Consider the following 13,982-nt stretch of genomic DNA (forward strand, 5'->3'; position numbering starts at 1 on the left):
CAGGAAGTGTACATCTAAATAATTAAACTGAAGAAAGGTACATGACACCTAAATCACTTTTACAGTTCTCTTTGCAGTACTTTAATAACAATGTGCAGGATGTGCTACAATCAAATGTGCTACACAAAATAAAACAGTTATAGAGTCAGAGAACAATTGACACAGCTAAGTCCTCCTAGAAGGAAAATTTATATAACATATGTTGCTGCTTCAAATACTTGATGTGAACCTTTTTCCTTGGTAGATGTCTGAATAAAGCTTTGTACCCAGGCCCGCCTGGGAGGAAACACTGAACCAGGTGCATCCAACATGTGCTGTGGAATTCAGCTTCATGCACAGGAGACGACTGAAAAATGCTGAACCAATATGTTCGTCATGAGAACCTGTTTTTGATGAATTCACGCTGTCAGTCAGATTTAAACGTGTTTGCTCAAGCAGATCAGAAAAAACAGTTAAACAACTCTGTTCCTACACTTTCCATGATCAGTCAGTTTCAGGCAGACTAAGCACTTTCCCCCATGTTGTCCTCTCTTATGACTTAAGGTGATGATAACAACCATAATATCCTTGTAAATGGCCAATGTCCAGTCACCGCCTCCATGGAATTGGAGTTTAGGGGCCAACATGGCTGCTACTGGATAATGGAAGCAGCTGATTGGTCAGTTTGGGGGAGTTGTGTCTCCCTCTAGAGCATCGGCGATCATCATGCAGAGCTGCGAGAACGATGGGCGCTCCTCTGGTCTCTGCAGACAGAAAGAGAACACAAGCCGAGAATCCCCATGTTTAATGGAAAAGTAAAGCGGGAACTTCCGAGTTTGAATTCAGACGTAAGAGTACTGTGAGATAAACCACACACAGATGATTCCTCTCACCTCGTGCCAACATAGCTGCATTATCTCATAGATCTCGGCTGTGGCCATTTTGGGCCTGTAGAGACGGTGACCCTGAGTCACTAAGGTCACCACCTCATGGTTCTGGTGCGGTTCAAACGGCATACGACCCTCAGTGAAAACCTCCCACATGAGGACACCTGGGTACACAAATGCAAAGAGTAGTGGGTTTAACTGATGAAACACTTCACAGGCCCAAGCTACTAGTTTACTTGTTAGTAACTACTGCTGTCGCTCACCAAAGGACCAGACGTCCGACTTGCTGCTGTATCTGGAAAAGTTAAAGACTTCAGGGGGCGACCACTTCACAGGAAACTTGGCGCCCGATGAACTGGTGTACTGGTTGTCTAACACATACCTGCATCAGAAACAAAACAAGGAAACGTGACGTAGCGATAAACATGCTGACTTGTTGTACGTCACTCTAAATAAAAGATAGATTAAAACTAAATTCTTACCTGGCCATTCCAAAGTCTGACACTTTCACTACCAGTGCCTCGTTCACCAAACAGTTTCTGGCAGCCTTAAGGGGAGAAATGAAAGGAAAAGTATTAATGTTGTATGGGACATTGTGTAGTTCTGAAGGAAGCTAGAAGCCTATTTTGGGAGTAAGTTGATTTTAAAAATTACCACTAGCAGTAGCCTCTCGGGCGAAACGAGGGGACAGAAAACAGTAAAATCATTTGCCGCTGCTTGTTAATCTGAAGGCTAATTAGTACTTTTATCAGCTCAGATGGTCTCTCGTTAGTTGTTAGTCGAGCGTGCTTACCAGATCTCTGTGGATGAATCCGTTGCACTCCAGGTGCTCCATGCCCTCGCTGACGTCCAGGCAGATGCTCAGCAAGGACCCCAGGGTGAAGCTGCCCCGTCGCTGCCTCAGGAAGTTTAGCATACAGCCGAGCTCCATGAACTCTGTGACGATGTAAATGGGCTTATGCTGTGTGCACACCCCGTACAGCTGCACTAGTTTAGGATGAGACAGGTTCCTGGAGAAGGCACACAGATACAGATGTAGATACAGGTCATGATCTCTTGTTATAGTACACCTCCTTTAATTCTCATCCTTTTTCCTCCTTCCTTACATCATGACCTTGGCCTCTTCAAGGAAGTCCTCCTCATGCATGGCTCCCTCTCTGATGGTCTTGATGGCCACTTTGTGTTGAGCCCTCCATTTGCCGAGCCTCACCAGACCGAACTGCCCACTGCCCAGCTCCTTCATGAAGGTCAGCTCGCTGGGGTTGATCTCCCACTTCTCTGGGGGGGAAGAAAGAAAGTGGGGAAAGGTAAGAAGGAAGTAAAGACAGACATCTGTAATAAACGTCATATTAATTTCAGAGGTGCTCTGTACTTACCGTAGCTGAAGCCAGCGGTGGAGGGAGCAGACTGTTTTCCTACAGGATACCTCAGCCTGGTTACAAGACCTAAAACAGACAGAAAACCTTGAATCTTGTTGAATCTTCAACAACCTGCACAGAGTTGAGGTCATAAAATTTACAAATATTTTATCATAAATTGAAAATAAAAAAGTTTAGGAAAAGTTTGCAGATTTAATTTCTGATATCTTGTTGGCTTAAATTCACTTCATGTACCAAATACATATAGAGATAACTGGACAGCGATGGGCAGATTTGTCACCTACCTGCTGCGTTGTGCTTGTGGTACTCGATTAACTCTGGGATGGAGCTGAACAGGTGTTTTTCAGCCAGGTAAAAATATGAGGGTGGGCCTTGTGTCTCTTTGATGTGGTAATGTTTTATAGAAGCGCTTCCCTCTCTGCAAACAAACACAAAACAGTAACACCAACCGTGATAAATGGACATTCGAGGCTCTTATTTGTCGTTGTTGTAGCGGAGCATGTGACACATTCAGTCCCATTTGACACACACTCAGTGCCATTACCCTGTGACAGACTTGGTGTACAGAGAGACGGTGTAGGTTCCTGGAGTGCTTGAGTCTCTGACAATGAAAGCTCCCTCTTTGTCCTGCAGGAGGCGACACAGACATAGACAGAGAGCGATTACAGCTAGAGCGGAGGATGACGTTAGATTCTCAGTCATCCACACGAGGTTTTGTAGAAGTTGAATCACATTACCCGAAGCTAATGTAACAAATGTGATGGAGGCTATGGTCTGAGGATTGCACCATGTTTTCGTATAGAGGTATTAAGGAGAACTGGATTCCAGATTCAAAGATGACCCCTCTAACCCCGAGCACTCACTAAACTTTACAGTGTGATGATGTTACAAAAGTAAAACTCCACTCCAATAATGCTTCAGTATTGTTTTACTAATACAAAACCTACATGGATTAGAAATTCATAACACAAAGAGTGATAACTGAGTTATCATGGCAGTCTATGAAAACAAAATGACAGAAAGTATGTAGCTAAACCAGTTGGTTTAATGATTTTATAATTGTGTTTTTGAATACTATTTTAAACATTACATTATTCAAGGTAAGCCTTCCCATGCTTGCCTGTGCTTTATAAGCTGTGGATATCCTTTAACAACAAAATGATAGAATAAAAATGGGAAGAGTGAGACGAATGACGGTGTGAAAGACCACTTTAAGATAATAGACACATGCAAAAAATAAAGGAAGTACATCAAGTATCAAAGAAATAATCATACAAGCAGGAGACACATACACAAAATGAAAGAAAAAAGAGAACTGAGATGTTGCTATAGACTGACCTCCTTCCTGAGAAGCTCCTCCGCTTTGTTCCTGTTGACTTGTTTACTGTACCAACTAGAACAGACGGACAGAACAAAACGTCTATATTACAACGATATCTCAGTGATTTTCTTATAATATAAATGACTTCACGCATTAGCGATGTGTGAAATATGTGACATTAAAAATATAAAGTGTATCTAACGTCACGGCGGTTTGCATGTGACCTCTCGCTGACTTCATGAATTTCGCATGACTTCACCCTTCGCATCCAAGGGTGAACAAGTACAGACAGTCCAGGACTCGTCCAATATTAACAGTAAGTTCACCGGTGTGATGACATTCCCAACATTTTAATCGTTGCCCTTGTTGATTTTCTGTGAAATGATTAATGAACTCACACAAACTGCGCCAAGTTTCCGGATTTCTTCTCTGTTACATAGTTACTCGGGATGTAGCCTTCCTCGCTGTGAAACAGACACACACACGCGCCAATTGACAAAAAACACACAGAAACAGTAAAGGATGTCAAAACACAGAAAAACAGTTGTCCCACTGTTACTCACACACATACTAAGGTTAAAATTACCAACAGTGAATGGATGGTTAACTAGAATTCACTGTTATTAGTGTTCAACAGACACTGGAGCGGAAACTAATAATCCACAATAACTATTTAGATATCTAAAATCATCACTGCTCACGACTATAAACTATACACAGAGGAGATAATAGGAATATCATTATATAAATATCTGAGTTTATCTCTGACAGTTCCCATAATATTAGGACTGTAAAAATAAACTTAGAAAATATAGAAAATTACAATTTCATTCTTTTGTTTACAGTCAAATTACAAATGGACACAACCTAAAGTATGTTGAATTAGCCATTACTGCATCTTCTTTGTAATGTAACCATGGCTTTACAGCCTTGACATGATAATTAATCACATATTTTGAAATAGGTACTATTAAAATGTCATTACTACTATTAAAAGTATGCCAAATTGGCTACTAGCACTTCTTGGTGGTAATATAGCTACAGATGTGCAGACAGTTATCACAGAGTTATTCTGATACTAAGGAAAACTTAAAAACATGATGATTCTCAGGCAAGTTCTGCAGTTATAAGGAGAATCGTAACTTTGCAGTACAGCAGAATACAAGTTGCAAGTGTTGTTGCAAATTGCAGGAGATGGGTGTACTACTGACCTAAGCCTGTTTTATTTGTGTCACTTTTATTTCTTGATCAACCATAGTAAGACTATTTATTAATTTTAACCAGATAATGACCTGTGATACAAATTTCGTGGCACCATCCAGCGGTGGTGGAGGAGGTAATCGAATCATTGTACTCTGGTTTTAGTGAGTGTGATGTGAAAAATGTACAGTAACTACTAGCATCCAGTAAATGTAAAGGTATTTCAGTATTGGAGAACTGACTGAAGCAACCTTGTCATCTATATTCACTAAAAACATATTTATCGTTATGAAGATGAATGGGACCATGATGCTTACCCGTATTTGTTGCGTGCTTTGAACCAGTTAACATCGCACTTCTCCAGGATGACGTACTCGCCTCCTTTTACCAGGCTCAGGTCATGCGGCTCTGTGCCAGGAAAGTCATACAGGGCCACCACGACCTCCTCCTCCTCTTCCTCCTCATCATCTTCATCAAAATTGTCCCCGTCAAAATAGTCATCGTCAGGGGCCGGGGGAGGAGGGCGCCTCTGTAAAAGGAGGAAGAGGGAATTTGCAAAGTGCTTGATTTGCCTGTTCATGAGAACTGAAGAGAAGATGATTGTCTGGATTTGTGCGTCGGTGAGTGTGGTTAGCAGTTACCCTCTCCTCTCCAGGAATCGGGGGTAAAGGTTTTCTGGAAACTAGAAAAGCAGAACAGAAACCATTAAGCAAACTGTCTTTTTTTTGTTTTTTATCTGTCTTGTCTTCTTTACTACCTCCACCCATTGCATTACTGCTACATCTGACCTTTATCCTCTTGCTGCTGACAGTTTATAATATAGCTAAGCAAGAGTTGAAGCTTATCTTAAAGCTGCAGCTGTTGTAAGTTTGAATGAAACGTCTTAAATTTAACTACAAATGGGATTTCCTGTTGTTGTTTACACGTGGTCGATGAAGTGAAGCCGTGTGTTTCTTAAAGCACTAAAAGATTAAACACATTAAAAGAAAAGGAAATACATTTGTAATGTTTTAGCTAATTTGTTACTGCATTTTATAGTGTTACTGCTGACTAGGTGTGTACATCTACACAAACCTTCAAGTAGAAGTACATTCTTAGTTACTTGCTAGAAATACTACACTGTACTTCAAATAGTGCTAATTTCCTCGCTGCTTGAAGGTCAAGGCTTAAGGTATAAGTTAAAATTAGATCCAGTTTAGAGTCAGGTTTCTGGTTAGGGATCTATTTGTGATGTTTGGGAGTGGTGCTTAGGGAGTGTATTATGCTTAAAGTATTTAAAAAACAAACGTGTTTGTCTCTTACTGTCTCCAAACAGGTTGTACTCCTCACAGCCCGGGGCCTGTTTTTCTGCCTGGCGGCAGCAGAGCCACGCCCCCTCCTGCCAGAACTGAGGGTGAAACTTGGTCAAGATGGCCAGGTTGTCTCTGATCTCTGCATACAGACACACAAAAAGATGTATTTCAGATTTGTGTTAGTTCATTATTGTACTGAAATTCACAAAAGGCTGGAACATTTTCACACATAAAGCATCATAGAGGACACGATGCGTCTCTTGCCTCTTGCTTACAGAGCAGATAAATATTTGTAACACTGGGTGATTTAGAGAGTTTTCTAACATGTATAGTACAGTACAAGGCTAGGTAACAGAATAGAACACGTCTTTGGAGAAGAAATTTGACTAATCATGTTTTTAACCTACCAAAGAGGAGGAAAACCTTCAAAAACAAGCAAACAACTGATGGAGGCTGCATCAGTCAACAGCAAACGCGAACAAATTGGCCTTGTCATTCCAATACCTTTGGAGGGAACCCAACCACTGAAAGTTCTTAGTAATCTTTGAAATGACAGGTTCATACACAGGAAGACAGAAGCAGGTCTCTCATTCCTAAGCAGCAGCTGTTGATTTAGTTGACTGAAGTGAAAGCTGAATCTCGATCCAGGGCTGGATCGAGATTTTACTCAGCTGTGGCTTGCAGTTGCAGCTGGTTGCAGTGTTTTCAGCAGATGCTGAATTAAATTAAACTTGCAGTTGTTACTACTTCATGTTTAGAGTATTCCCAACAGAATGATATCCCCTGAAAGAGTAAGTCACAGTGAATCTAAACGTTTATATGTATCATGTCTATGTGTTCTCATTTAAATACTTTAACACAATAGCTCTGCGTCATAGCTACTGCTGAGCACTGAGTGCAGGTTATACCATCAAACTACGATATCTAACCCCTACATGTTGCACACCGACTTTACGTTATCGCTGGCAGATTTAGTGAAAACTTTTATTTTATCACATTATCTAGTAGGTTCCTGTGTTTCCTTTACAAGTTAGTAATAAATGAAATGAAAGGTAAACGTTAACTACAACAAGTTTATTTAATCTTGCAGCATCTGACCTGGTTTCACCTGCCGGATTACCATGTGTCAGGTGAAGCTTTACATACTGAGGGAGCCAGAAAGAAGTGGAAACAGCGTAGGCAGCTGGGGAAATTGACCCATGTGTGAAAACCAGTTTCAGACATGTGGTTAAAAGTGTGAAAACATCTTTGCAGTATGATCTATAATATATGTACATGTAAGTTAGACTAGATAAGCTCTACTAGAATATAATCGCGTAAAAATAGAACAGAATATAATAGATACCCACCTTCTTTGAGACTCTGGACCCAGAGGCTTCTGCTGTCCTGGCTCGGTGCAAAAACATACAGTGTGTTGGTATCATACACCACCTAGACAAAGAAACTGGTTGCATGTTACAGTTTTAAGGTGCTTTTTGAAAGGGCTGAAGGCAGAAACACTAGAAAACTAATTGACAACGTGTAGGATTCCTGACTTTTGTTGCTGGAACATTCACTACAGTCCACATAAATTTATTGGGATGTATTGTACTGGGTTCAGCCAAACTCTGTCCATTAAAAAAGGCATTTCCAATAAATTGTCAAAAATAAGCCAAACTAAGGGTTAAAGCTGAAAGTGAGTGCTCCTCTCGACCCTCAATCCCTCATTAAACAAAGGATTCTTACCATGAATGTGTTAAGAAGAAGACACTCCAAATAAATTCCATATGCTTCTAGATTCTAGTCTTAAAATGTTTACCAAATATCACGTCATGTGTGTTTTTGGGGCCCATAGACCACACACACCAGTGTCATCTTTAAGTTACCACACACATAAATATAACAAAATAAATTAATCCTACCAGTTATCTATAATTTCAAAATGTCATTTGTCGTAATAGATCAAATTCTGAAAACAAAAACTTATAGCCATTTCTTTTCCATTACTTGATAATGGGTAATCTGCAGTCTGGGCCAGTATGAGTCATGTGAAAAGCAGTAGTAATGCAGTTCTGCCACTACAACAAAGCAAACATCACAGCCCTGTAGTCTTCTTGTAGGAAACTGTGCACATAACCACAATAATTACTGTAGGTTAAAGTTGAAGTTGGATCTTTGTTTGCAAACTGTGGTGGATGTTTACAACAGGCAGTTGAAATGATTTCCAACCTGTCTGATTGCCTGTGTTACTGATAAGAATGACATTCTTAGCAGAATTATCCATCAAAGCAAATGTTCAGCATTTGGGGAAGTACACTGCATGAATGCATGAGAAGGCATACACCACTGTACAACAGAAATAAAGTAAGTAGGTAGTTAGCTTAGCTCAGCATAAAGACCAGAAACAGAGGGGGAAAAGTTAGCCTGGTTAAAAAATCCATCTATCAACACATAAAGCTCTGTAACAATCTCTATTGTTTTTATTTGTTAAAATATTGAATTGCATAAACAGCAGTGAGCCATTTGACAGCAGGGTTATGCGCTAGGGACAGTCTCAGTAATCTTCATGATGGCAGAAGAAAAATTAACTCAGAGGTCTACAGCAACATTTTGTCTGCCAATTCAAAGAAAGATGCAACCACACCGATTTGGAAATCCTTCATCATGCAGCAAGATAATGACCCAAAACACACTGCCCAAACAACAGAGGAGCAGGGGCAAGAGGTGAAAGGTTTTAGACTGGACAAGTCAATATCTAGAATTAAACTCTATAGAGCATTTTACCTGCTAAAGAGTTTGCTGATGTCAGTGGGTCACAGGCTTGATACCATTATTGCAGGATGAAAGAAATTGCAACTAAATATTACGTCTTTTTAATCTATTTTAAGTCTGTTCCAACACTTTTTCAAACAAAAGGGGGGTGTATGATAGAAAACTGAATATGATTGTGTTTTAGACTTCGGATTAATTCGCCTTTGTCTGTGGGATTTTCTTTAAATTTTTTTGACATTTTAATAAAGTATAGATTTTCTACACACAGTAGAAACTGCACAGACTGCAGTACTGCTGTGCTATATACAAAAGTTGCCATGAGAAATACATGGGCTAAAAGCAGCAACTGAAATGTGTTTCTTGAAATGCTGAACTCTGAAATATGTGTGTGTGATACCTGAAAGGGGTATTTGTTCTGGCAGGGGATGATCCCTCCACCGTTCTTGACAATCTCGGCACATCTGATGCGGCTCAGCTCGATCGAGCCTCTCCTGAACTTCTTCTGTTGATGAAAACAGTGTGTGAGCAGCGGCTCTTTTTTCCTTTTGTCAGCAGTTCATCAGATTAGATCAGATGTTTGTTTAAGAATAGCGATATGAAGCACAAAACAACCTTCTTTAAACAGTGTGTTTGATTGTGATAACAGACGTGTGCAGTCATGTGAGTACATGTGTGCAAATGCTCATATCACTGATTAAACACAGTGTTGTTAGCTAAAATATCATCTATGTGCAAAACTTTGGCTATTTCTCCCTTGTTTGATATTATAGGAAATTTGCTTATTGGTACTACATGTTTGTATGTTAGCTATGAATATCGAGCCTGCAACCACTTAGCTTAGCTCAGGATTGGAAACAGGATGTAAAAGCTAGTCTGGCTCTATACTGAAGGTAGCAAAACCCACCAACAGAACTCTAAAATTCACTAATTAACTTTTTCTATGCTGTTTCTTTCATCTGTGTAACAAACAGAATGCTTTCAGATTTTATTGGGAGTTATGTAGAGATTATTTTTTGGTCTGAAGCAGTGACTAATTCATGCTTGCTAGTTTCTAGCTGGGTTTTATGCTAAGCTAAGCTAACCCAAAATTGTTGCTAAGCTAACCATTCCCTGATTATTGGTTGAAATCAAATAAGCATATACCCATAAATGTTGCACTGTCCCTTTAAGAAGAAAGGTTCATGTAAACACATAAAAAATATTTCTACATGTCTCATATGACACTGATAGTAATAATCTAAACTAAAAAAAAATAATAATAAGACCTCTGCTCTCCCATCGTAGTATGTCAGCCTGGTTTTGGTGAGGACAAACAGCCTCTCTTTGTAGTTCAGTGGCGACGTCCTCTTCTTCTGCTGCGAACGTTTGATCAGCGTCTCCACCAGAAGCATCTCACCGCTCATCCTGGTCGCCTCGTGCATGTCCTCACGCCATGGATGTCAGAAGGTATTGGGCTGGAACTGAGCTGGGGAGATGACACACAACTTTGAGTTTTAACTCCCACCTACCTACACTCCCACTGTCCAGCAACAGACAGTGGCCAAGAGAGGAGGTCTCAGGAAGCTACTGAGGAATGTACTCTGTGTACCCCGTGGAGAATATGTCACTATCAACACCCCCACCTGGACAGTGCAGTATTAGTGTCTGATATGACCAGTGGCACGAAGGAGCTGCCGAAAAAAAGTCTGTGCAGGAGGAACTGAAAGTGAGGCTAAGGTAAAGTGAAGACACCAACAGGAGGAAGCTGGAGGACCAGCTGCAGCAAGATACTGTGAGTGATAAACAGATTCCACTTGAAACCCATGGGCCGCCCCCTCCAGCCAGACAGACCCCCACACCCTCCCTGTCCCCGGTGCCTCCACAGTTTCCATCCCACACCTCAGTGAGCCGGAACTGAACTTTACTCCCTTGGTTCAAGTTATGCTTTTGTTTGCACTGCCCTCTGTCTTTTTCGAAGACATGTTCTGGGAGCTACATTTCAGCACCCCTAGGAGGTGCAGTGCTAAATCGAGCTACATCAGCTTGCAGTGAGAGGAGGTGATGGAGCCTATAGGGGCTGTCTGTAGTGACTGGTTAAAGGTAGAAGCTGTCACCTCTCAAGCATTAGCATAACAAGCAAGGAGTGAAAATACACACAGTGGATTGGAAAACTTCTCCGAGTGGCATCAACAGGACGATTTTTTCACATCAGAAACTGTCATCGGGGTTCCTTTTCCTACAAAGGTTGGAGTCCTGGTTCCCCTGAACAGCCCAGCATCAACCAAAGTCAGTACTAGTCGGATACAGACTGATGCTACCTCTTTACCTCCCACAGGCTCTGTTATAAATATTGTGTAAATATTGACAGTAGCACTAAATATTAATGATGTCTCATCTCTACATCCCTAAAAGCTTTTATAGTTGAAAATTTGTGAAGTCACCCTTTAAGAAGCTACATCTGCAAAATAATCAAATCAATATAGTGAAGTGAAATGAGGAGTAAAGTAACCTAAATGTAACAAAAAGGAAACACTCTAGTGAAGTATAAATGCCTCAAAATTGTACTTTTTTAGTTTTCAGTATCACATTTGAGAAGTTGCAATGATTATAATTAATATTAAAAGAGTCACAGATTGTCAATTATCCGACTAATAAGTCAGCTTACAATATCAACAGTGTCACACAGCTGCAGGTGTGGCGGTACAGTGGTTTTTGTTTTTGTTTTGTTTGGTTTTTTTCCCTGAGCTTAAATCAATCTTACAGTAAGAGACAGACTCTGTCAGCTCATTAATGACATATAGAATTAGGTCTGTATCAGCAGTGTGGTCACAGAGAGGAAATCCTTCCCACACAGAACCTATGAAGTCAAATAGAAACTGTCTCCTGGTGCATCAGAAAGCGGTGGTTTCTAAAGGCTGGATTCTTGTGTACTTTTTTTGAGAATGTACTGTATTAACTTTAATCTCCACATCCTCCTGTATTAGTCAGAATCTGTCATTTAACACAGAAATTTATCAACTGAGCCATCAGAGAGCTCCTGTTACTTTCATTTTGACTTCCGCCCTTTAAGTTCACGTCTCACTGTTTATATCTTACCATCTACAAAGTTATGACAAGAACATTTTAGACTGTGAGACTCATGTGTTTCAGTTTTTAACAGTAAATGATATATAATTTAACAATTAGCTTACAAATGCATGTTGGTGACATGACTTTAATTTCATGTCCTTTTCAGCCTGTAACTGCAGCGTGCACTGTAAGTTACACAGCAGCATTAGATTTCTCTTCGTATTTTCCATTAACATGTTTCGCAATAACCCACTTATTTATTTAAAACTTGTGTTTGCACATCAAACAAAAGCTTCTGTGCTTCATCGCACCATATTTTTAGCCATATTTCTAGGTACACTTACGATGTGTGCATTTGTCTTTCGGCCTCAGTCCCAGTCAAGTGGCCTTTTTGACCTCAACGATATAAAATTTAGGGTGTGGCTGTAAATTACCCAATGTTTAAAGGGAAATTCATTTTTGGTGAAACTGCTGACAACATCTAAAATGTGAACACTGTGTTTAGAGTCTATTTATGTCAGTAGCTGACAACCAGGCGTCACCGTCACACACTACAGGATTTTATAGAATTATCACTTTTGTCATGTGAAATCTAAATTTGTAAAGTGTAAAAGTGACATAATCAAGTTATGTACTTGTGCAAATGTATTAACTTTACTTCATAAAAAACATTTTGTTTGATTTTCATTGAACAAAGCGTCCTTAACTTAATAAAGTTAGGAATCTCTATATCAATCAAAAGTATTTGACACATCTATAAAACACATTTGAGTACTGAACTTAGGCTCAATTTTGAGTACGTTACTCGAGTATTTCCGTTTAGGTTAATTTATCTGTCTATTTATTCATTTCATTCAGATTCTGATTAATAATACTATACATAATCAACAAAGACACTATGATAGTGTATTATGTAAGAGTTATTGATTCCTGGAGGGAAACTGAGACACTACTATGTAGTTTATAAGTAAATAAAAGTAGCTCTAACACTAATTCTTCAATCTGTAATTATGTAGAAACCAGTAACATCAAACACATTATTCTCAATTTGACAATTCTGCATAACGAGTGTACTACTGGTACTTTAATAACATTGTACTGTGAATACTTATAGGGAACATTTTGAATGCAGGGTTTGCAAAAACGCTAAAATACTTTTGCTGTAAAGGTGCAGAGGGGAAAAAAGACACCCCGATTTCTTGGCATCATTCTGAACACACTGTACTTTATTTCCGACAGCTCTTGAATGCGGCAAAAGGACGCGGCGATCACATGCGCGCTCCCGCGAGTAGGCAGATCCGCGTGGGTACACCTGCACGTCGGTGGTTTAAGTTGAACTCAGGTGTAGTAACAATAGAAACACACGTACATCACCACTGTAGTACTACTACACACGGTTCTGGAGAATAAAACTGTGTATTAGTCATTCTAATGTAGTACTGTGTAGTGTTTACTGTCACTAATAGAGTTTTATGTAGGATTAGTTCAACAGCTTTTGCTTTTTCTGTGTTTTAGTGCAACATTTAAACAGTGTAAACTATGTTTTTTTAGCAGCAGGGTTTGATCGATGTAAAGTCAAACTCGTTGCTCCGCGGTTTTGTGAACAACCGCACGTTTTGCGCAACAGCAAAAGATTAAAACTCGATTAAACCCGAATTTAAAGAAGAAGAAAAAAGAGCGTCTCTTACCTTCGTGCTTCATTTTCCACTTTAATGGTCCTTTAGTGTGAGTTTATCTCCCATGTCGCTCTGAATCTTAAGTGTAGGATTCAGGAAATGAACAGCTGGAGGCGGACACACACACTCACACTGTGTCACACACTCACACACACACACACTTCCTCGTCCACTTCATACAAGCCGCAGTGTGTGTGTGTGTGTGTGTGACATAGACAGATCTCGGTGGTGCATGAGCTCATTGGTGTAGTCAAATCAGCCGGAGTGGAAAAAATATTCAATATCTGCTTCTGCAGCAGGAAACTGGTGCGTGTGTGTGACTCCGTGAGAATCAATGCGAGTCTCTTTGGTGGCGTCTCTTTCTAAATGAGGACACACCTGGGGACACCTGGGCGTTGAGAGCGTTTTTTGGAAAACACTTTTGTAAAGTGAGCACAGTTTGGGAAACT

General features: G+C 40.1%; 1 protein-coding gene across 2 annotated transcripts; it reads right to left on the minus strand.

The window, feature by feature from the left end:
• Window positions 1–53: 53 nt before the first annotated feature.
• On the minus strand, window positions 54–13,701 carry tec (tec protein tyrosine kinase). 2 transcript variants are annotated; one of them, XM_026369199.1, is made up of 18 exons: window positions 13,546–13,701; window positions 10,075–10,269; window positions 9,207–9,311; window positions 7,408–7,489; window positions 6,069–6,197; window positions 5,408–5,448; window positions 5,084–5,295; window positions 3,965–4,030; window positions 3,584–3,638; window positions 2,790–2,872; window positions 2,530–2,663; window positions 2,243–2,311; window positions 1,973–2,144; window positions 1,660–1,876; window positions 1,349–1,413; window positions 1,130–1,248; window positions 873–1,030; window positions 54–743 (listed from the first exon to the last, which is right to left on the minus strand). In XM_026369199.1, the coding sequence occupies exons 2-18, from the start codon at window positions 10,228–10,230 to the stop codon at window positions 660–662; spliced, it is 1,947 nt and encodes a 648-aa protein (XP_026224984.1). In that variant the 5' UTR covers window positions 10,231–10,269; window positions 13,546–13,701; the 3' UTR covers window positions 54–659. The 2 variants fall into 2 exon arrangements, with proteins under 2 accessions (XP_026224984.1, XP_026224983.1); XM_026369198.1 differs by having other exon boundaries at window positions 10,075–10,274.
• Between the last annotated feature and the right edge of the window lie 281 nt (window positions 13,702–13,982).

Source organism: Anabas testudineus, chromosome 18 (assembly GCF_900324465.2).
Source record: "Anabas testudineus chromosome 18, fAnaTes1.2, whole genome shotgun sequence".
Classification (NCBI taxonomy): domain Eukaryota; kingdom Metazoa; phylum Chordata; class Actinopteri; order Anabantiformes; family Anabantidae; genus Anabas; species Anabas testudineus.

What these genes read in the sequence shown, in the direction of transcription:
- tec (XM_026369199.1), bottom strand. Translation starts at nt 10,230, where the DNA reads ATGCACGAGGCGACCAGGATGAGCGGTGAGATGCTTCTGGTGGAGACG. An exon ending in TACACCAAGTCTGTCACAGG is followed by an intron (nt 2,664 to 2,789) that starts GTAATGGCACTG and finishes GTTTGTTTGCAG; the next exon opens with AGAGGGAAGCGCTTCTATAA. An exon ending in CACCGCTGGCTTCAGCTACG is followed by an intron (nt 2,145 to 2,242) that starts GTAAGTACAGAG and finishes CTTCCCCCCCAG; the next exon opens with AGAAGTGGGAGATCAACCCC.